Raw genomic sequence first — 23,959 nt, 5'->3', positions numbered from 1 at the left:
TTATAAACTACTGATTTAATGGCAATGTACATAAACATCTTCTAAGACATGGGTTGTAAGTAAAACTCTAATTAATATAGTTTCAGGAATATGCAGTGTGAAATACTATATTGCTGTTTGAAGGGAGCTATAATATGCTTTGGATTTGGCTTTGATAACAATATCAACCAATCCTTAAAATTTCATTATTTTCCTGATTTACAATCTACATGAGGTAGGTACAGAGAAGGCTAACACTTAGATAAAATAATTTCCTTTAAAAGCAACAGTTCTTAATCGTTTTTATTTTTGAAGACCTTGATTTTAAGACTTGTACCATGTAAATCTCAAAGCACTAACAGATACATACTTTAGTACTCTGATAAAACATACCCAATCTTTTTGTTTTTATAAAATACCAGCCTACTCCCATATTAAAGTTTTTTTTTTTAAAAAAGGAAATAACACTACCAGTAATCTATTTCATATTCAAAAATTTTAAAACATCTCTCACTACACCAAATACTTCATTAGTTTGTCAATCACATATGGGTAAAAAAACAAGATCAAATTATCTAAGGCAGAGAAAGTCTATTTGACACTAAAATATTTCACTATGGAATGAGGCATAGCACGGACAGTTTCTGAAGAGCTGATGATGTCATCTGTTTTAATAATTATACACTTGAATAGAAATGGCCTTTGTATTTCCTTATTAGAGCATATCTGGATATGGTAGCATTTTCTTTTTCTATTGCTTATGCATATATATGGGACATCTGTGGTCAGACATTATGATTCTGAAAGCCAACTTTTTAAACAGCTTTGTACTACCTCTAAATGCTTCTGTATCTCATCTGCTCATCAGTGAAAGGAGAAATTCATATCTATGTTGTATCCAACAAGTTTACTCTAATTGGAATTTCTTTTCCTTCTTGTTTCTGATCCAATTATATCCTCCCAATTAGGATCCCTTTGTGACCAACTGTATTCATTTGGGACATCTCAGCCAAGATTAACAATATACCCTGGGATCTTAACTTTATTATCTATTAGATCTACAATATGATCTAATCAAGTCAGCAAACCTCTTAAACAGTAAGCACTGGATAGCTTTTTAAAAGTTTAAAACAATTTCTAATTTCCATGACCACTACTCAAGAGTAAAAATTTATGAAGGAAATGAACATAAGGAGGAAAAACCAGGGAGTTTCAAGAGTTGAGTCCAAACACACAAAATATGGCTGAGGAATAGAGTTAGTCCTTTGCTCTCCCTGCTTCAAGAAATTGTGATGAGAAAATGTAATTTAGAGAGTTCTAGTCATATATATCAATTAAATAATTCAAATAATGTCAAGATACAGCTAGGACAATTCTCTATATAATTCTTCATTTTTAAAAGCTATTGAAAAGAGAGTTCAGATTTACACAAGATGTACAGTTCTCTCTGGATTTCTTGTGTTACTTTAGGGTTGAAGTAAGGGCCAAAGGCTCTCTGATGATCTCTTGATAGTCTGAAATTAATTTTTTTGGTTGATTTTTTAAAACTGGTCCTCAGAAAGTCATCTGAGAAGTACTGATTAATATACACAACTTTTCCCCTAACCGTGACTTTTCAGGAATTATTAGGAAAACCATTAATTAGGGTTCTCCCATGAGCATGTAAGAATGTGGGAGTTAAAAGGGACCTCAGCGATGATCTAATTTAAACTGCTATGAAGCTAGGAGTCCCTTCAGTAGCATCCCTGAGAAATGGTCACTCAGTCTCTACTTTAGTGCATATCTCCATTTTTAAAGTGTCCACTTCTATCTTTAGAGACAGCTTTGTTACTACACAGCTCCGTACAGTAAACAAACATGTTCCTTCCCATATTTTCTATCCACTGACATTTACTTTTTAGACTTAACAGAATAAGTCTATTAAAAATATGGTGGCCCTTGAAATACATAAATACAAATATACACATAATCAATCATAACTTGAATGTCTAAGGACCATGAATTGTACTGGAAACTTTATACACATTTCATCTTTAATCCTAATGACAAACTTTATCTACATATTTTATCCCATTTTATAAGTGGGGAAGACAAGAAAGTGAGAAATTTGATCTCAGAACACAGAGCTGGTTAAGTGGCAGGTTTTGTTGTTGTCGTTGTTTTTGTTTTTGTTTTTTTTAGATGGAGTTTCCCTCTGCCACCCAGGCTGGAGTGTAGTGGTGCGATCTCAGCTCACCACAACCTCCGCCTCCCAGGTTCAAGTGATTCTCCTGCCTCAGCCCTTGAGTAGCTGAGATTACAGGTGTGCACCACCATGCCTGGCTAATTTTTGTATTTTTAGTAGAGACGGGGTTTCACCATGTTGGTCGGGCTGGTCTCGAATTCCTGACCTCAAGTGATCTGCCTGCCTTGGCTTCCCAAAGTGCTGGGATTATAGAAGTGGCAGGCTTTGAATCTCCATCTATTTGACTACAAAGGCTCAGAGAAGAAGGGAGGAAAAGGCTCTTTAAAATGCCTCACCAATAAACCAAACAAGGTTCATTCACCAGGCATGTGACTTACTCCAAATCATTCCTTCTCTAAGGAAACATATACTTTTAAATAATTTATCCTAGAATATTGCCTAACACCAATCTCATGTTAATGGATTTTAATTTACAGAATCAACTTCTCTTTTTAAAAATAGGAATACGCCAGGCACAGTGGCTCACACCTGTAATCCCAGCACTTTGGAAGGCTGAGGTGGGAGGATCACTTGAAGTCAGGAGTTCAAGACCAGCCTGGGCAACATCGTGAAACCCTGTCTTTACTAAAAACACAAAAACTGGCTGGGTGTATTGGTGCGTACCTGTAGCCCCAGCTGTTCAGGAGCCTGAGGCATAAGAATCACTTGAGGCCAGAAGACGGAGGCTGCAGTGAGCTGAGATCGTACCATTGCACTCCGGCCTCAGTGATACCCTGTCTCCAAAAAAAAAAAAAAAAAAAAAAAAAAAAGTTTGCCCTCCTCTCACTTAGGAAGCATCCCTTTTGTTCTTCACAATGCCTTAAGCAGTGTTTTCCCAGAATTCCTGGGATAGTATCAAGTAGGGGAACTGTTAAAAATACAAAATCACAGGCTCCATCTCAGAACCACCGAATGAGAATCTCTGGGAGATCTGGGAAACTATTCCTTTTCTTTTTTTTTTTTTTTTTAAATGAGATGGGCTCTCCCTCTGTGGCCCAGGCTGGAGTGCAATGGCGTGACCTCGGCTAACTGCAACCTCCGCCTCCCGGGTTCAAGAGATTGTTCTGCCTTGCCCTCACGAGTAGCTGGGACTACAGGTGTCTGTCACCATGATTGGCTAATTTTTCTATTTTTAGTAGAGATGGAGTTTTGCCACGTTGGCCAGGCTGGTCTGAACTTCCAGCCTCAAGTGATCTGCCCGTCTCGGCCTCCCAAAGTGCTGGGATTACTAGCATGAGCCACCATGTCCGGCCTCTTATCTTTTTTTGAGATGGAGTCTCGCTCTGTCACCCAGGCTGGAGTGCAGTGGCGCGATCTCGGCTCACTGTAAGCTCCGCCTCCCGGGTTCATGCCATTCTCCTGCCTCAGCCTCCCAAGTAGCTGGGATTACAGGCACTTGCCACCACGCATGGCTAATTTTGTATTTTTAGTAGAGATGGGGTTTCTCCATGTTGGTCAAGCTGGTCTCAAACTCCCAACCTAAGGTGATTCACCTGCCTCGGCCTCTCAAAGTGTTGGGATTACAGGTGTCAGCCACCGAGCCCGGCACGGCCACCTCTCATTTGAAAATAATTTCAAATATAGAAAATGTTGCAAAATAAAAATAACACAAAGATCACTCATATAACCTTTACCCAGGTTCACATATTGTTAGCATTGTATCCCACTTGGTTTATTCACTTGTTCTGTTTCTATGATAAACACATAAACTCTCACCTTTTTTGGGAATCATTTGAGGATACATTATATATGTCACGGTCTTTTACCCCTAAATTCTTCAATTTAGATATGGCATTAGCTATATGTCTCTTTAGCATCCTTTAATCAGGAACATTTTCCGCAGCCACTCTGCCTTTATGATACTGATTTTCTTTTTCTTTTTTTTTGAGACGGGGTCTCACTGTCACCCAGGTTGGAGTACAGTGGTGTGAGAACAGCTCACTGCAGCCTCGACCTCCCAGGCTCAAGGAATCCTTTCTGGCCTCAGCATTCCGAGCAGCTGGGACTACAGGCCCAAACCACCATACATGGCTAATTTTTAAAAAATTATTTTTGGTAGAGACAGGGTCTGGCTATGTTGTCCAGGCTGGTCTAGAACTCCAGGGCTCAAATGATCCTACCTTGGCCTCACAAAGGGCTGGGATTACAGGCATGTGCCACTGAACCCAGCCTGATAATGATATTTTTAAAGAATACAGTGTCATTCCTACTTTTTATTGCAACATCCTCATTTTGTGTTTGTCTGATGTTTCCTCATTGTCAGAATACTGTATAAGTGATATGTTCTCCTCTGTATGTCATATCCAGAGGTGCATAATGTCCATCTGCTCCTCAGGAATACCCAGTTTAGGTATTGCTTGATTTCTCCAGTGTATAATTATTGTTGCTCTTTCTTAAATGAATAATCAGTTTGTGGGGATATACTTTATGACCATGTAAATATCCTGCTCCTCATCAAAATACTGCCTTCAATTTAGTATCCATCAATTTGTGTCCAGTCTTTTCTTACCTAATCCTACCATGATAGCTGTAAAATGGTTTTCCAACTCCAGGATTCCCTCCATCAGCTGGCCTTTGGCATTCTACTGTAAGCAAGGATTCTCCTTTCTCCCCATGTATTTATTTATAGTCAATATGAACTTCTAATAATTTTTTCAATGATTTATAAATAATACTTTTGGTGCTCAAATTGTTCCAGATTTGGCCAGTGAGAGCTGCTTAATTTGGCACTGTGTTCCTGTGACCTACCCCATAATTCTTTTAAGCATCTTCCTACCTTCTGTCATAACAAGTTGTTCCAGCCCCAGAATCAGCCATTTTCCTGAGGAACCCTGATTTTCCTTAGTGGGAAATAATAGTGCTAGAGGAAGAGATCTGGGTGCTAGGTGTGCTCGATTAGGGTGTCTTTCCTTATTGGCCACTTCGGTGGGCAAGGTTAGGAATTACATGCGTGAACAGGCATACCCTGTTTTATGGCACTTTGTAGACACTGCATTTACAAATTGAAGGTTTGTGGCAACCCTGCGCTGAGTAAATCTACTGTTGCCACTTTTCCAACAGTGCTCACTTCATGTCTGTGTGTATTTTATAGCAATAAAGTATTTTAAAATTAAGGTATGTATACTTGTTTAGACATAATGCTGTTGCACACTTAACAGAATACAGTATAGCATAACCATAATTTTCTATGCACTGGGAAACCAAAAAATTGGCATGACTTGCTTTATTGTTTTTATTGCTTTATTGTGACATTCACTTTATTGCGGTGGTCTGAAACCAAATCTACAGTATCTCTGAGGTATGCCTGCATATATACATATTCACTTACATATATAAGTAATACTCACAACACACATGCATATTTTAGAAATTGTTGAATTTACAATGATACCCTCAAATTCCAGTACCCGCCACCCCTACCCTGGGTTTATTTTTGCTGTTATTTTTAATGAGTATAGAAATGATTCTCATCAGGGATGTTTGAAAATCACTGCTAAAGATTGCTGATGAATTTCAGTCACAAGTTCTCATGCTCTCCCATGAAATTCATCTGGATCAAAAGACAAACTAATTCAAAGGACCAGGTGTTCCCTTTGCCCCCCATTTATCATAGACATTGGTTCCCTCTTCCTACTACCTATTTTATTCAGTTCCATTCTGAGGACAATTATCTTTCCACATGTAAGAGCATTACAGAAAGTGACCATTTGCTCAGTCACCACTAGCCAATGACCAGAGCTTTGAGCCCTCTTAGGGGTACCACCAGCCATATATATGCAGGTATGTGTATGCGTATGGTAACATGTGCTCTGATATCCTCCTCCCTGCACTCTCACTGGTTTCACTTCTAATATTATAGTCTGTGCTATACAACTCCAGAAGGGAATCGTAAACATACCAAAAATTTACAAGTATAATTCATTATTTTCCTTATGTTCTACTCTCTTCCCCTACAAAAATCTGCTTCCCCTTCCTCCATTTATAGTTAATATCAGAACCATCTACGAGTTGCCTAAGCTAGAAATTGTAAGCATCATCTGTCTCTTCCCTTCCTGTATCACCCATAACAAATCATTTCAAGACTACTTAATTCTATCATATTTTGAATCTATCTCTTCTCTTTATTCCTATTAACACTATTTTGGGTTAGAACTTTGTTATCGCTCACTTGAATTTATAAAGATAGAATTGGGGTATGGGATATAACTGTTTTTTCCTTTTTTCATCCTCAAGAACATAAAAATATTGGAGAGAAATGAGACACAAACAACACTATCTGTTATTCCTTTGCCAAGTCTATGCCACTTTACTAGCTTAAAAAAACAAAATGTGTCAAAATGTGCTCAGAAAATATTTGGCAAATTACATTTATAAGTTAATACATATAAAACAATAAACCTGTTAACTCTGAAATACTTTACATGTCTATTATAAAGATAGTTATAGGTTATGGAACCTTAAGAAATCTAAGATCTTTATACAGAAAACATATACACAAAATCCTACTGTCAGGCTCCACTCCATACTTAGTTTTTCAAAGCTTAGTTAGGAATATTTTTAGATTAAAAAAATTGATTAAAAAAAGCTCCCACAGAAAACATCAAACCCTTCTTTCTCTTATGAAAGCAAAGGTATCTATAGGCAGCAACATGTCTGTTTCAGCATTGAAGAATTTTACTCAGAATTCAAAAACTAAAATGATTTGATATTATAGTACCTGTAATAATAGTAATTCTTGACTGCCGTGTGCCACATGTTAATATAACCATTACCTCAATTAATCTTTACAAGAATGCTATGAAGTAGCTACTTGTTAGAATATCCACTTTGCAGACAGAGAAGCCATACAGAAATTAAGTGTTACAGTGGGACTGGAATCAGGCAGTCTATCTCTAGAGCGCATATACACTTTGCAAAAAGTAATTTCTACTGCATGGTTTTTAGAACAAAAATTGGGGCCACATATGACTATGATGAAATATGGAAATGTAATTTATCTTAAGTACTATAACAATAAGCCTAAATGCTTTTTTCAGAGGGAAAAAAAGAGTAATTGCAAAAATTTCCATGGATTTCTCTTCCTTCCACACATTTCATAAATATGGACCTATGTACTGTAATATTTTAACCTTTCTTGAAGGCAGAGACTCCCCCTTATACAAGATCCTTGTACAGTATCTTATATATAGTTCTCAATAAACACATTTTCAATAAACATGTAGACCATATTCTTAGTTCAAAACACCTTTAGCCAGCTGATTCAGTATACATAAATATTATCAAATCTTACCTGGAATTCCTGATAAATAAATTTTACCAACGTGACAGATCTTACTTTCAAACACTTGTACTCATTTTCCCTGTCTCCCTGCTAATGAAGGGTAAGAGTCTGCAGTAAAGTGGCCCCCTGTTAGCCTGTGTTTGGCACAGAGTAGGGGCTCACTAAATATTTACTGATTAAAGGCCCAGGAAAGTCAAAATAATCAGCCAATAAATAACAGAGAGACTGGCTATCTCATGAACACAGAGGAGAGAAGTGGTAAACAGTGTAAGCTGTGAAGCTATATTGCCTGGGTTCAAATACTGGCTCTGCCACTTATTAAGCGAGACACAATGAGCAAGCCTTAAAATCTCTCTTGGCATCAGTTTCCTCATTCTTCAAATGAGGATACTAATCATACCTACTTCACAGGATTTTTTAAAATAAGGATTAAACAAGTTAACACGTTAGGCAATTAACAAATGTTAGTTATTCCTACTAAACAGAATTCCTTTCCCTCTTATCAATAAAGTGACAAAATGCATTTGGTGGAGATTCTCTCATCTTCTTGAATAAACCTTCACCTCTTGCCCTAGTGTTACTCTTGGGAGGCATCGGCTCCACTACCATTTGAAAACTGTACGAATTCATTACAGAAGTGAAGCAATAAACGTCCATCATATACAAAAAATGTAAAGGACATTTTATGTCTAAAACTCTTTTGTGAAGACAACAGTCACAGATATAATCAGATTTATGAACACTGTTACTTCTCAAAGAGCTATTTTCTAACCAGTCCCCCACCTGAGACTATCTGTTTCATTAACGGTCCTAATGTCTTGTTTGAAGACTATCAAATTTATTAAAAGTAGGCTATTTCTAATGAATTCCTGTAATTTCTCATTTGCTTAAAAAAATGTAAAAATTCAGGACATTTGTAAGTTATCACTAAAAAATACCCACCAGCAAGATAATCATGATACTTACTTCATCTCTATAAAGCGGACTAGTATAATACATTATGTCCATTGCACTGCTGTTCAGCATATCCCTTAAACCTCGTACTTTGTCAGGAGTAATGGAATCAACAGTGTCTACAAAAACAAGCAAAAAAACCAAGTAAATTGAACTTATAGAAAGTCTCTGTTATACGGAAATAATAGCGAAGAAAATTACATTGCCTGAAATAGTAACTATTTAACATTTAAATATTCAAGACCAGCTTTGGCTCTAATGAATCTTCCCTTCCTGTAAAATACCACAAGAAAAAAACAGTAAAAGACAAAATAGGAGATGAAAAGAAACATTAAAGGATGAAAGCCGTTATCAAATCTATAAAGCGTCACCCTTTTTTGTATATTATGGCTTTTGTATGAAATTCAGGGGTACCCAGAGCAAAACGAGGCCACATATTTTAGAACAAGTGTCAAAACACAATCCCAAGTCTTTTTGTACCTCCTTTTCTGTTTCCTCTCCTTTTTGAGATGGAGTTTTGCTCTGTCCTCCAGGCTGGAGGGCAGTGGGGTGATCTCGGTTCATTGGCTCAAGTAATTCTCCTGCATCAGCTTCCTGAGTAGCTGGGATTACAGGCGCATGTCACCTGCCCAGCTACTTTTTGTATTTTTAGTAGAGATGGGGTTTTACCATGTTGGCCAGGCTGGTCTCTAACTCCTAACCTCAAGTGATCTGTCTGCCTAGGCCTCCCAGAGTGCTGGGATTACAGTTGTGAGGCATGCACCCAGCCTGTTTTTTTGATCTATGCACCTTCAGCTTGGCAATACACATGTAGACTGCCTAGAGCCACTGGTGGCAACCAGCAACAAATCAAAAAGTCATCCTACAATTTGCATCTATCTTTAGTGAGCCAAAGATTCTGTGGGCAAGAACTGTCAGATCACAAATATGCACAAAGGCAAATAAATCAGCAATTTTATCAGTAAACAAGATAAAGGTGGTATAATTTACTCTCTTGAAAAAAATTGCTACATAAACTGATTTTCAAACCAGTACACCCTTCCACGAGTTATGCTAACCTATGGAAATTCTACCATGGAAAGATTATTCTATTAGACACCTAATACAATTATTAGAGATACGGAAAATTTTACATTTCTTATAGAAATACAAAGCACTATACTTGGATGAATACTGTGATTTGAAAGCACAAGGAGAACAGAAGACATATAATTTTAGTGAAACAAAATTTCTTTTATTCCTTTTCACTTTATTGGCTTAGGTTATTTTATTTATTCCTCCACTATGTAATAATAACAGGAAGGCAAAGACAAGCAAAAGTTCTTTTTTTTTTCAAAATTGTAAAGGGAAATATTGTTGCTGTTTGTGGTTGTACAACATATTTACAGGCTGTACCTATTTTTAAATTGTAAAAGTGAAAGGTGTACTACCATGCTGATCTGAAAATACTTCAAATGTCATTTTAATGCATTTCCAAAAAAAGTTTTTACTGTGAAATACAGACACATATAAATAAAGGTATTTAATTATGAATGGGCAGTTTAAAGAATAATTCATAAAAAGAAAAACATGTTCATACCATCTAGTTTAAGAATACTGCCAGTATCTTACAAACCCACCATATATTCTGAAATGATCACAGGCCTCTCTAGCAGAGAGAGAAGTAACTACAGGTAAGAGGTTTGTATTAATTGTGCTTTTCCTTTTCCTTATAGATTTACTACATGTCCAATAATATTAATAACTGTACCCAATTACTTCTACAGAATTTACTATGTGCCAGAGCCTAAGTATTTTACCTCATTCTGACCACTGTGTAAACTGAGGTATTATCTATGGTTTGCTTGCACCCTTCCACCTAATCTTATGTTTCTGAGATTCATCCAAGTTGATGCATATAGCTGCAATCCACTCTTTTTCATTGTTGTATAATATGCCACTCTATACCTATATCAAAATTTATCCATTCTCTTTCTAGAGTTATTTGAGTTTCTGGTTTTTTGCTACTACTTATAAATCATGATCCTAAATAACACTGTTTTACATGTCTCCTGGTGCACATGTTTAAGAGTTTCTTTAGAGTATATCTCTAAGAAGTGGAACTACTGTGTCAAAGGGCACATGCACCTTCAACTTTATAAGATGATGTTAAATCTTCCAAAGTGACTATACCAAGTTTCATTCCCAACAATAGTGAATGAAAACTCTCACTACTATACAACCCCAACAACACTTGGTATTGTCACTTTCTTAAATTTTTGCTTGATGGGTATGAACGATACTTCACTGTGGCTTTAATTTGCATCTCCTTGATTACTAGAAAAAAATATACATACATAAATTTAAAAAATCTTTTCTTTCCCACTTAAGTTTCTTGTCCTTTATTCTGGATATGAAACCTTTGGTGGTTGTATCTGTTGCTCTGTTATAACATCTTTTTCTCAGTTTGTGGCTTGTCTTTCTTTTTTTATGGTCTACTGGTAAAGAGAAGTCCTTAATTTTAATCTAATCAAATTTGTTAGTTTATAGTTGCATTTTTTTTGTATATTAAGAATTCTTTCCCTGCACCTTGAGGTTGTAAAGGTAGTGTTTTGTATATTTTTCTAAAAAGTTTTAAGGTCTTGGCTTTCATATTATCATGTTTTTGATCCATGTGAAATGTGAAGTAGAGATCATTTTTTACTTTTTTCCCCCATAGGACACCCAGTTACCACATGCCATTTATGGAACAGGCCATCCTTTCACCAACGATCTGTAATGCCAGGTATGACAGGTTTCCTGTTTAGGGAATCTCTAATCCGGTACACAGGTCTATTTGCCTATCCTTGTGCCAAGGATATTTACAGAAGTTTGAATACAGTACTAGGTATGGCTACCTAGTAGGTCAAGACTCTACCCCTCAAATCCGTCATTCTGTGTTTCGGCTATTTTCAGACCTTTGTTCCTTTTTTATTTCTTTTTTTTTTTTTTTAAATTTTATGGGTACATAGGAGGTATATACATTTATGGGGTACATGAGATATTTTGATACAGGCATGTAATACATAGTAATCACATCATGGAAAATGGGGTATCTACCCCCTCGAGCATTTATCCTTTGTGTTACAAACAATCCAGTACTACTCTTTTAGTTATTTAAAAATGTACCACTAATTTATTATTGATTATAGTCACCCTGTTGTGCAATCAAATACTAGGTCTTATTCATTCTATTTTTTTGTACTTATTAACCATCCCCACCTCCCCAGTATCCTTCCCAGCCTCTGATAACCAGCCTGCTCTCTATCTCCGTAAGTTGTTTTGATCCAACAAATGAGAACATCTGCTGTTTGTCTTTCTGTGCCTGAGTATATAATGACCTCCCGTTCCATCCATGTTGTTTCAAATGACAGGATCTCATTCTTTTTTATGGCCAAATAGTCATCCATTGTACATATGTACTACATTTTCTTTATCCATGCATTTGTTGATAGACACTTAGGTTGCTTCCAAATCTTGGCTATTGTAAACAGTGCTGTAACAAACACAGGATGCTGCAGACATCTATTCAATATACTGACTGCCTTTCTTTTTAATATATACCCAGCAGTGGGATTACTGGATCATATGGTAGCTCTATTTTTAGTTTTTCGAGGAACCTCCAAGCTGTTCTCCATAGTGGTTGTACTAACTTACATTCCTACCGACAGCGTACGAGGGTTCCCTTTTCTCCACATTTCACCAGCATTTGTTACTGCCTGTCTTTTGGATATAAGCCATTTTAACTAGGGTGAGATATGTCATTGTAGTTCTGATTTGCCTTTCACTGATGATCAATGACGTTGGCACCTTTTCATATGCCTGTTTGCCATTTGTATGTTGTCTTTTGAGAAATACCTACCAAATCTTTTGCCCATTTTTTGGATAAGATTATTAGATTTTTTTTCCTATACAGTTGAGCTCCTTATATATTCTGGTTATTAATCTCTTGTCAGATGGGTAATCTGCAAATATTTTATCACATTCCATGTGCTGTCTCTTGACTTTGATTGTTTAGCCCTTTGTTCTTTGATAATCATTTCAGAATCAGTTTGTCAAGTTTCATGGAAAAACTCTGGAAATCCTGATTGGAATTACATGGAATCTATAGATCGATTTGGGAGAATCCACACCTCTAGAATAACGAATTTTCCAATCTAAGGAAATTATCTTTAAGTTGTGTTTAAGGTCTTTTAATTGTTTAATTTGTAACATAAATATACTTCTTTTGCTAGATTTATTTCTTGGAACTTTATATTTTTGATGCTATTTGTCTGTTCTTGGTATACGGAAATGCAATTATGTTTATATATGGAATTTCTATGTCACAACCCTAATAAATTACTTTATTAATTCTAATAATTTTTTTTTTCTTTTTCTTTTTTCCCAGATATGGGGTCTCTGTTACCTAGGCTGGAGTGCAGTGGTTATTCACAGGTGTTATCCCACTAATGATCATCACAGGAGTTTTGGCCTGCTTTTTCTCCAACCTGGGCTCTTTCACCTCTCCCTGCCCCTGAAAGGTCATCATATTGATAGTGAACTTGGTGTGAACACCTGCTTGGCATAGTGCACTACAGCACAAAACTCCTGGACTCAAGTGATCCTCCTGCCTATGCCTCCGAGTAGCTGGGACTACAGCCACATGCCACTCTGCCCGGCCTAATAATTTTTCTGTATATTCTTTTGTATATTCTGAGTAGACAACCATATGACCTACAAATCAAAATAGATGTTTCTGAGTCTTTGTAACTATTATTTCTTTTTCTTATCTTACTGCCCTAAGACTTTCAAGCAGAATGTTTAAATTATAAGAGTGGATATCTTTGGCTTATTCCTGATTTAAAGGAAATGGTTTTAGCCTTTCATTGCCAAAGAACACAATGATGTGTGCTGTAGGTAGATACCCTTTTAAAATTATTTTTAAATTTACACACAATAAAATTGACTCGCATGTGTAGTTTTACGTAACTACTGCCAGGATCAGGATATTGAACTGTTCCATCACCCTGAAAAACTTCTACATGCTGCTCCTATAAATTCAAATCCTCCCTGCTTCCCCTAACTCCTGCTAACCAATGATCTGTTCTCTGTCCCTGAAGTTTTGCCTTTTCCAAAATGTCATGAAAATGGAAGCATAAAGTATATAAACTTTCAAGACTGGCTTTTTTTTTTTTTTTTTTTTTTTTTTTTTTGAGACAGGGTTTCACTCTGTTATCCAGGCTGGAGTGCAGTGGCACAATCTTGGCTCACTGCAACCTCTGTCTCCTGGGTTCAAGTGATTCTCGTGTCTCAGCCTCCCAAGTAGCTGGGATTACAGATGCCCTCACAATCCACAGAGGGCATGCATGAAAACAGTGCTATCTATGAAATCTATATAGTGGTTCAAATGATATTAGTCAGTATAATTATTTTAGAAATCAATGGATTTTATTTTCTTAAATAATCTAGAACAAAGGGTGAGTATACCTCAAGACAATTAAATGGAAGACACTATGTTCTCAATGAACAAGAAGTATTTTCTAAAACTTTCTGCATTTGTTTTGGTAAAAGTTTGCCATTGGCTAAATCATTCAATTTTTAAACAAAATATACCTCCATCAAGAGTAAGTTTTGACCGCCACTCAACAGGCAGAAATTCAACATGTGTTGCATGGTTGGAAAAATGCCTTTCTTCTATTTTTCTTGCAGCCTCTCTCATCCTAAACAAACAAACAAAAATGCAAACAAAGCTTTATGAGAATAACTTCACATATAAATGTATATGAGATAGAATGTGTTTAATCATAACACTTCCATTTGCTTATAGCTTTGTCCTAAATTTGCCATCTACGATTTCAAATATTCCAAGCTTTTACATTATATTCTAAATAATTATACATAAGAATTTTCAGTAGACAAAATGGCATAATGAATACCTCAGTGCCATCACCCAGCTCCAAATATTAGCAAGTCATGACCTATCTTGTTTCATCTATTGCTCTCTTCATCCTTTCCATAATATAAATTTTAAAATTTTATTTAAAATATGAAGATACTATTAAATTGACTCTTTTCCCCCTTTTGGTGTCAGTTATATAAATTTTAGCACATGTGCAGATTTGTGATTAGTATTACACAATTCAGAACAGTTCATCCAGAAAAACTCCCTCATGCTATTCCTTTAGGAGTCACTCCCTTCTCCCATATTTAAAAACAAATCCTAGATATTGCATTATTTTGTTTGTAGATAGTTTAGTATATATTTCTAAAATATAAGAAAAACATAACCTATTCAGTATTATCATACCAAAGAAATTAATCATTGCTTAATTTCAGCAAATACGTAGTTCAGTGGTCCTATTTTTCCAGTTGGACTATAAATATTATTTTATAATATTAAAATTTTTTTACGCTTGTTTAAACTGAGCTCTAAATACAATCCATGCACTGCAATTAGAAGACATGTCTCTACTACAGGCTCCTTTCTCTATTTTGCCTTGTAAAGGCATACCTTGTTTTACCGCATTCATTTTTTAAAAAAAAATTGCACTCTGCAGATATTACCTTTTTCTCCACTTTTTAAAAAACTGAAGGTCTGTGGCAACCTTGCATGGAGCAAATCTATTAGTGCATTTTTCCAATAGCATGTGCTCACTCTGTGTCCATCACATTTTGTAATCCTCACAATATTTCAAACTTTCTCATTATTATTACATCCACTCTGGCGAACTGCACCTGTATAAGATGAGCTTAATCGATAAATGTATGTGGTCTGACTTCCACTGACTGGCTATTTCCCAACCTTTCTCCTGCTCCGAGGGCTTCCGTATTATCCCTGAGACACAACAATATTGAGATTAGGGCACTTAATAATTCCATACTGGCCTCTAGGTGATCAAGTGAAAGGAAGAGTCGCACATCTCTCACTTCAAATAAAAAACCAGAAATGATTGAGCTTAGTGAGGGAGGTATGTCAAAAGCCAAGCATGCCAAAAGCTGAACCTCTTGCACCGGTTAGCCACTTTGTGAATGTAAAGGAAAAGTTCTTGAAGGAGATTAAAAGTACTACTCCAGTGAACACACAAATAAGAAAATGAAAAAACCTTATTGTTGATAAGGAGAAAGTTTTAGTGGTCTGGATAGAAGATCAAAACAGCTACAACTTTTCCTTCATTTAAGCCAAAGCCTAATCCAGAGCAAGCCTTAACTCTTTTCAATTCTAAAAGACTGAGAGAAGCAAAGAAGCTACAGAAGAAAAGTTTGAAGCTAGCAGGTTAGTGCATGAGGTTTAAGGAAAGAAGCTGCCTCCATAACATAAAAGTGTAAGGTAAGTGCTAATGTAGAAGCTTCATCAAGTTAAGAAGATCTAGCCAAGATAATCAATGAAGGTTGCTACCTTAAACATATTCTCAACGTAGACAAAAAAGCCTTCTAATGGAAAAAGATGCCTAGGACTTTCACAGTTAGAAAGAAGAAGTCGATGCCTGGCTTCAAAGCTTCAAAGGACAGGCTGACTCTCTTGTGAAGAGCTAACACAACTGGTAACTTAAAGTTGAAGCCAATGCTCACTGACCATCCCAAATATCCTAGGGCCCTTAAGAATTATACTAAATCTACTGTGCCTGTGCTCTATAAATGGAACAACAAAGCCTGGATAGCAGCACATCTTTTTTTACAGCATGGCTTACTGAATATTTTAAGCCCACTGTTGACACCTACTGCTCAGAAAAAAAAAAATGATTTCTTTCAAATGATTACTGCCTACTGACAATGTACCTGGTCACTCAAGAGCTCTGATGGAGATGTTCAAGGAGATGAATGTTGTTTTCATGCCTGCTAACACAACATCCACTCTGCAGCCCATGGATCAAGGAGTAATTTTAACTTTCGAGCCTTACATTTAAGAAACAAATTTTATAATGCTATAGCTGCTATAGATAGTGGATGAATCTGGGCAAAGTAAAGTGAAAATATTCTGGAAAGAACTCGTCATTCTAGATGCCATTAAGAACATTTGTGATTCAGTAATTCATGGGGGGTGAAAATCTCAACATTCCAGAAGTTTGGAAGAAATGGATTCCAACCTCATAAATGACTTTGAGGGGCCCAAGACTTCAGTGAGGAAGTGACTGCAGATGTATTGGAAATAGCAAGAGAACTAAAATAAGAAGAGTGTGAAGATGTGACTGAATTGTTGCAATTTCATGAGAAAACTTCAGAGGATGAGTAGTTGCTTCTTATGGATGAACAAAGAAAGTGGTTTGAGATGGACTCTTGGTGAAGATGTGAATATCGCTGAAATGGCAACAAAGAATTCAGAATATGCCATAAATTTAGTTGATAAGGCAGTGGCAGGGTTTGAGAGGATTGATTCAAATTTTCAAGTTAAGTTCTACAGTGGGTAAAATGCTCTCAAACTGCATTGCATGTTACAGGGAAATCTTTCTGAAAGGAAGAATCAATTGATGTGGCTAACTTCATTGTTGTCTTATTTTAAGAAATTGCCACAACCACCCCAAACTTTGACAACTACCATCCTGATCAGTCAGCAGCCATCAACATGGAGGCAAGACCCTTCAACAGCAAAAAGATGCTGTGAACTCACTGCAGCCTCAGATAACTGGTTAGCAACGTTTAGCAGCACAGCATTTTAAAATTAAGATATGTACATCGATTTTTAAAGACATTATGCTATCACATACTTAACAGTTTACAGTGTAGTGTAAACATAACTTTTATATGCACTGAGAAGCCAATTTGTGCAACTTGTTAATTATGGTATTTGCTTTATTGCAGTGGTATGGAACCAAATCCACAATATCTTTGAGGTATACCTGTAATTTTGTGTTTATGTTTCCTATAAAGTTACTCAGAGTCCGATTTTCATTCATTGCATCCCTATGGTGTTAACATGTTCTTTGTCCTGTTTCCTATAATTTGGTAGTTAGTTATAAGGGCTTCATCAGATTCAAGCTCTGTTCTGGTGAGACTACTACTCCACATGTACATAGGTACATACAACTCTTCTCTTTTTGGTGATGATAGCAGTTACTGATGATCATTGTTTAAATCCATTAGTTTTCATGGTGGCAAAAGCGCCTTTTATATTCCATCACTCTTCATTTGTTTATAGACTTATACTTCTAGAAAAAGAAATTTCCTTACATTAAATATTTAGCTGCACTGGGGTATAACCAAATAGTTTCTGCATGAACTGAGGCACAGTTAACCTAGAAAAGGCAGGATAAATGGTTAATTCTTCCCCTTTATTAACAGTTCTCAAAATAACAAGTTATTAGGTTTTATATATTTTGATATCATTACTAATTCACAGATTTAAGCAAATTTGGTGCATATCAATCCACTGTAGTTATTATCCTTACCGAGGTTCAAATTGTCTCCTATTTTAGGTCTGTGAATCTCTTCAAGTTGCTTTTGACACAACTTCACTAGTTTTTTTTTTTTTTTAAACAACTGTGGCTTTTAATATATTCAAAGACTTATGCAACCATCACCATTATCTAATTTCGTTAACACTTTCATCACCCCAGAAAGAAACACTATACTCATTAGCAGTCACTCTCTATCCCTCTTCCTCCCACCCACCGGCACCCACTAATCTACTTTCAGCAGATTTGTCTATTTGAGTATTTCATATAAATAGAATCATACAATATGCGGACTTTTGTGTCTGGCTTTTCAGTTAGTGTAATGTTTTCAAGTCTCATCTACGTTGCATCATAAATCGGTACTTCATTGCTTTTCATTGTTGAATAGTATTTCATTATATGGATATGCCACTTTTGCTTACCACTCATCAGCTGATGGATGTTTCGGTTGCTTCCATCTTTTTGGCTATCATGAATATTGCTTCTATGAACATTCTTTAACAAGTTTCTGTGGTCATACATTTTCAGATCTCTTGGGTATACACATAACGATATTGCTGGCTCATACACTAACTTTAACTTTTGGGAGAACTGCCAAACTCTTTCCAAAGCAGCTGTACTATTTTCTAATCTCACGAGAAACATGTAAGGGTTGCGATTTTTCTTCATCCTAGCTAATACTTGTTAATTTCCATCCTTTCGATAAGAGTTATCCTAGTGCGTATAAAGTGGTACCTTTAAAGTGGTAGTGTTCAAGGTCACATCTCTCTAATAACTAAAGATGCTGACCATCTTTTCACAAGTTTATTGGCCATTTGTATATCCTATTTGGACAAATGCCTACTCAAATCCTTTACCCATTTAAAAAAAACTGGGGTCTTCCTTTTTTAAAAACTGTTGAGTTGTAATTATCAGATACGTGGTTTGCTAATATTTTCTCCCATTCTGAGGGTTATCTTCATTTTCTTCAGTGTCCTTTGAAGAACAAAAGGACTTTCTACTTATAGTAGCATGCCATCTGCAAACAGAGATAGTTTTATCTCTTCCATTCTAATCTAGATGTCTTTTATTTCTTTTGATTAATTGCTGTGGCTGAAATGCACAGTACAAATGCTGAACAGAAGTGGTGAGAGTGGATATCTTTGTCTTGTTCCTGATCTCAAGGAGCAGCTTTCAGTCTTTCACTATTAAAGAATAAGTTTAGCCACAGGCTTTTTGTAGATGCCCTTTACCAGATTGAGAAAGTTGCCTTCTGTTTCTAATTTCCTGAGTGCTTTTATTACGAAAGTATGTTGAGATTTTGTCAAATGTCTTTTCTGTGTCTGAAAGTCACATGATGTGGTTTTTTTTTTTTCCTTCATTCTACATGTGGTGGATTACCTTGATTAAAAAAAAAAAAAAAGTTGACCCTATCTTGCATTCCTGGGATAAATGCCACTTAGTCATGGTATATAACCATTTATATATGTTGCTGGATTCAGTTTGTTGGCATTTCATTGAGATTTCTGTGGTCTGTATTCAGCAAGGGATATTGGTATAGTTTTCTTTTCCTCATGATGCTTTCATTGGTTTTTGGTATCAGGGTAATACTGGCTTCATAGAATGAGCTGAGAAATCTTCCTTCCTTTTCTATTTTTTAGAGAGTTTGTAGAGAAGTGGTGCTAATTCTTCTCTATTTTTTTTTAAAAGACATGATCTTACTATGTGGCCCAGGCTGAAGTGCAGTGGCTATTCACTGGAACAGTCGTGTACTATAGCCTGGAGCTTCTGTGCTCAAGCAATCCTCCTGCCTCAGCCTTCCATGAAGCTGAGACTGCAGACACATGCCAATGCACCCAGCTTAATTCTTCTTTTGATGTTTGGTAGAATTAACCAGTGCAATCTTCGGGTCCTGGGCTTTTGTTGTTTTGGTGGGAAGTGTTTTGATTATTAATCCAAACGCTGTACTTGTTATAGGTCTCCTCAGACTTCCTATTTCTTACTCGTTACCAGATCAGTTTTCCTAGTTTGTGTCTGTCTTGGAAAGTGATTACTAAACAGTTTTGGTAGTTTGTTTCTAGAAATTTGTTCATTTCATCTAGGTTATACACTCTGTAGCACAGAATTGTGCATAGTATTCCCTTATAATCCTTTTTATTTCTCTAAGGTTGGTGGTAGTAATGTCTCCTCTTTTACTTTTGATTTTAGTAATTTGAATCTTCTTTTTCTCTTGGTCTAGTTAAAAGGTTCTCAACTTTGTGAATCTTTTCAAATAACCAGAGTAATACACAGAGATCTTCTTTATTTTACAACTGCATACTACTCCATTATATAGACAATAGCTGTAGTTTATCAACCTATCTCTTACTGATGAACATTTGAGTAGTTTCCTACGTGATGCTGCAATCAAAAGCCTTGTGCACGTCCTTTTATTTTTGCTGATATTTTTTGGGATAGAGTCCTGGAACTAGGTTTTCTGGGTCAAAGGATAAATACATATGTAATTTTGATAGATACTGCCACATACTCATTTTCATTGCATTCCATCAGCTGTATAAGAACATCTATTACCTACAGCCTGGCCAAAAAAGCATGTCGTCAAATTTTGAACTTGTGCTAATCTGATAGTTAAGAAATGACATCTGTTTGGGTGCGTTGCTCATGCCTATAAACCCAGCACTTTGGGAGGCCGAGGCAGGCAGATCACTTGAGGTCAGGAGTCTGAGACCAGCTTGGCCAACATGGTAAAATCCAGACTCTACTAAAAAAACACAAAAATTAGTTGGGTGTGGTGGTGCGCACCTGTAGTCCCTCCCAGCTATTTGGGAGGCTGAGGCAGAAGAATCGCTTGAACCCGGGAGGTAGAGGCCGCAGTGAACCAAGATTGCGCCACTGCACTCCAGTCTGAGTGACAGAACAAAACTCTCTCCAAAAAAAAAAAAAAAAAAAAGACTTTTCATCCGGTGAACAGCCATTTCCTTTTCTAGGAACTACTTGCTTATATCTTTAGCCCATTTTCCCATAAGGTGGTTGAACATATTTTTATTTTTAGCATGATTTCACATATTAAGAATCCTTCATCTATAAGTTGAAAATGTTTTCTTTCAGTTCAACTTAGTTTTTCTTTGCCATATTTTTTTTCTAGATGATATAATATTTATCAATATTTTTCCTTATTTCTTGTGGATCAAGTCATAGAATAGTTTTCTCTATTCCTAAGTTCTAGAAGAATTCAAGCTCTCCTTTAAAAAAAATCCCTAATACTTATATAATTTCATTTCTTTTCCTTCCCCCTGGCCTTTTTTTGTTTGTTTGTTTAGAGATGAGGTCTTGCTATGTTGCCCCAGCTGAAGTGCAGTGGCTATTCATAGGTGTGGTCATAGGGCACTATAGCCTCGAATTCCTGGACTCAAGCGATTCTCCTGCTTCAGCCTCCCAAGTAGCTAGGAAAGTAGCTAGGACTATAGGCACGTGCTACCATGTCCTGGTTTCATTTCTTTCACTTAAATGTAATCCAATTGAAATTTATCCTTGTGTGAGCAATGGATCCAATTTATTTTTTTTCTATATGCAAATCTAGCTATCTCAATAGTACTTGTTGAAAAGTCTATCTTCATTTTCAGTATATTTTAAAAGGCATTACATTATAATTATGTTTATTGATTGCATATCCCCAAAGTTGGCATTTTAAGAAGCCTAAATAGATTCTACTTTGCCAAAATAAAGATGTGCTTCCCTTATCATCACTGAAAATAAAATGATAGCCAAAACTTTAGACTTGAAGGCAGGTTCTCTTTATTATCCACAGAGTCTAAAAGTTCCTTTTTTACATCAGATACTCAAGTAACGGTCGCAGGAACATTTTTAAAGTTTCTTTGTCATCTTTTCAAAGGTTCAGTTTTAAAATTTCTAATATTTTTCTACCCACTCATTCAATTTTGATGGCTGTGTAGTTTTTAGTAAATCATTGTGATACAGTAATTAGGAAGTGGTACGTGTGTTGCTGTTTGAATTTGCACACAAAAGAGTTCATTTAGATTAGTGGTTCTCAACCATGGACAATTTTGTACTTTGAGGGACACTTGGCCATGTTTGGAGATATTTTTGGTTCTAACAACCAAGGGTTTTATTTGCATCAGTGAGAAGAGGCTAGGGATACTGTTATACATCTTACAATGTACAGGCCAGCCCTCATAATAAAAAATTATCCAGTCAAAAATGTCAATAGTGATGTAGCTGGGGAACGCTAACTTTGAGTTCTCAACTCGGAAACACTACATCTGCTTAAAATGTTGTTTTTTTCTAAAGCAAACTTATACAATCCTTCCCTCCACAGGATCGCTATCATAATTCTCAAATGATCAAAAACTGATCAAACAGGTATGTCTACTGAATCATTTGGAGTACTGGAGTGACTGTTAAGAAAAAAAAGAAAAGGATGCAAGAAAAATGAAAAAATAGTGAGGGAAGGAGAAGGGAGAGGAGGGGGATGCCAAAGAGAGGAAGGGGGAGACAGGGAGAGGGAAGAGAGAAGATGGATATGTTCTGGCTAGATGCCCAAATTTGCCTTACTAAAAGCAGTAAAATCTATTTCTTAAATATCTCATAAGAACTACTGAGACCAACAGGGGATAGAGAAAATGAGAAAAAGGAATGATTAAAAAATATAATACTATACCTCAGACAATGACCCACTACTGTGCTGCTACGCATGCACAAAAATCATGATTTCAGTCCTGTTATAAGCTTATTTCAACTTCCATGTTCTCTGAGCAATGAATGTTTACCTCATATTGTAAGAAGAGAAGATAGAGATTAATAGCATTTAAGAATTACTGTACAACTAGGGATCATTAAATAGCTGTAAAAAATAAGTCTTCATAATTCCTCTCAATTAGAAAAAAATTGGTAAACTAATTGGTTTTAAGAAAATATATGTGTGATATAAATATAGAAAAAAATAGAAAAAGATATAAATAGAAAATCATGAACAGTAATCTCCAAGATACTTTTTTTTTTTTAAGAGATGAGGTTGACCGGGCGTGGTGGCTCACGCCTGTAATCCCAGCACTTTGGGAAGCTGAGGCAGGTGGATTGCCTGAGGTCAGGAGTTTGAGACTAGCCTGACCAATATGACGAAGCCCTGTCTCTACTAAAAATACAAAAATTAGCTGGGTGTGGTGACGTGTGACTGTAGTTCCAGCTACTAGGAAGGCTGAGATAGGAGAATTTCTTCAACCCAGGAGGCGGATGCTGCAGTGAGCCAAGAACATGCCACTGCACTCCAGCCTGGGCAACAGAGCAAGACTCTGTCTCAAAAAAAAAAAAACCAAAAAACCAAACATGGGGTCTTGCTTCATTGTCCAATGCTGCAGTGCACTGGAAACTCACAGGCATGATCATCGCACACCACAGTCTTGAACTCCTGGGCTCAAGCAATCCAAAATACATTTTTAAAACAAACAAACAAACAAACAAACAAACAGGGTCCAGAAGTCTATAGCATGCACGTTTTGTGTGGAAAAAAATTTGTATATGCCTAAAGAAAATCTAGAAGAATATAAATGGGGATACAAGGACAAAGGAAAATGAGGGAAGATGGAGAAGAAATGAGAATCAGCCTTTTTACTCCACATTTTAATATTTTGTTTTGTGAACTACATGTGTATATTTCCTGTTCAAAAACATAAGTTTTGTTGATATTCTTGTCACTATTGTTTATTCTCCCATGTTTTTCTGTACTTATGGGTTTATGCCTTTCTGCTTTTTAAAATTCTTTTTTATATCATGTTCAAAGAGGTTTCAGGAGGGAATAAGATAAGCTCATGTGTTCAACCCACTGTGTTTAATTGAAAACCTCCTTATATTCTTCTAAGATTATAGCTTTAAAATGACTAATTTAGGGCATTAGATCTACAAGTTCTATGACTAGTTCCCTTATAAGGAAACTCCACAAAAAGTAAATCCAGTTGTATTTAAAATGCCTTCCATTTATCCCTTTTAGTAAACTATATCTGACATTCCCAGAAGTTGTCTAAAAATTTGCTTCTCAATCTGTGTTAAGTAGTAAACATATTTTTCTGGAACAAAGGTGATTAAAGCTAGTTTGAACTAATCATTAGCAGGTTTGCTAAAATAATGTTAAGAGGGAAA

The 23,959-nt window shown here is 36.2% G+C and overlaps 1 protein-coding gene across 7 annotated transcripts in view; it reads right to left on the bottom strand.

Annotated features, from left to right (window-relative positions):
* DDHD1 (DDHD domain containing 1) overlaps positions 1–23,959 on the bottom strand; it is a 119,924-nt gene that overhangs the window by 21,288 nt on the left and 74,677 nt on the right. For all 7 annotated transcript variants that reach the window (XM_050800080.1, XM_050800083.1, XM_050800084.1 and 4 more), the window contains 2 exons: positions 14,052–14,158; positions 8,451–8,557 (listed from right to left, as the gene is read on the bottom strand). In XM_050800080.1, coding sequence (XP_050656037.1) covers positions 8,451–8,557; positions 14,052–14,158 — 214 coding nt within the window. The remainder of the gene's footprint in view (positions 1–8,450; positions 8,558–14,051; positions 14,159–23,959) is intronic.

Source organism: Macaca thibetana, chromosome 7, assembly GCF_024542745.1.
Source record: "Macaca thibetana thibetana isolate TM-01 chromosome 7, ASM2454274v1, whole genome shotgun sequence".
Taxonomy (NCBI): Eukaryota; Metazoa; Chordata; class Mammalia; order Primates; family Cercopithecidae; genus Macaca; species Macaca thibetana.
This window is presented reverse-complemented; position numbering and strand designations above follow the sequence as displayed.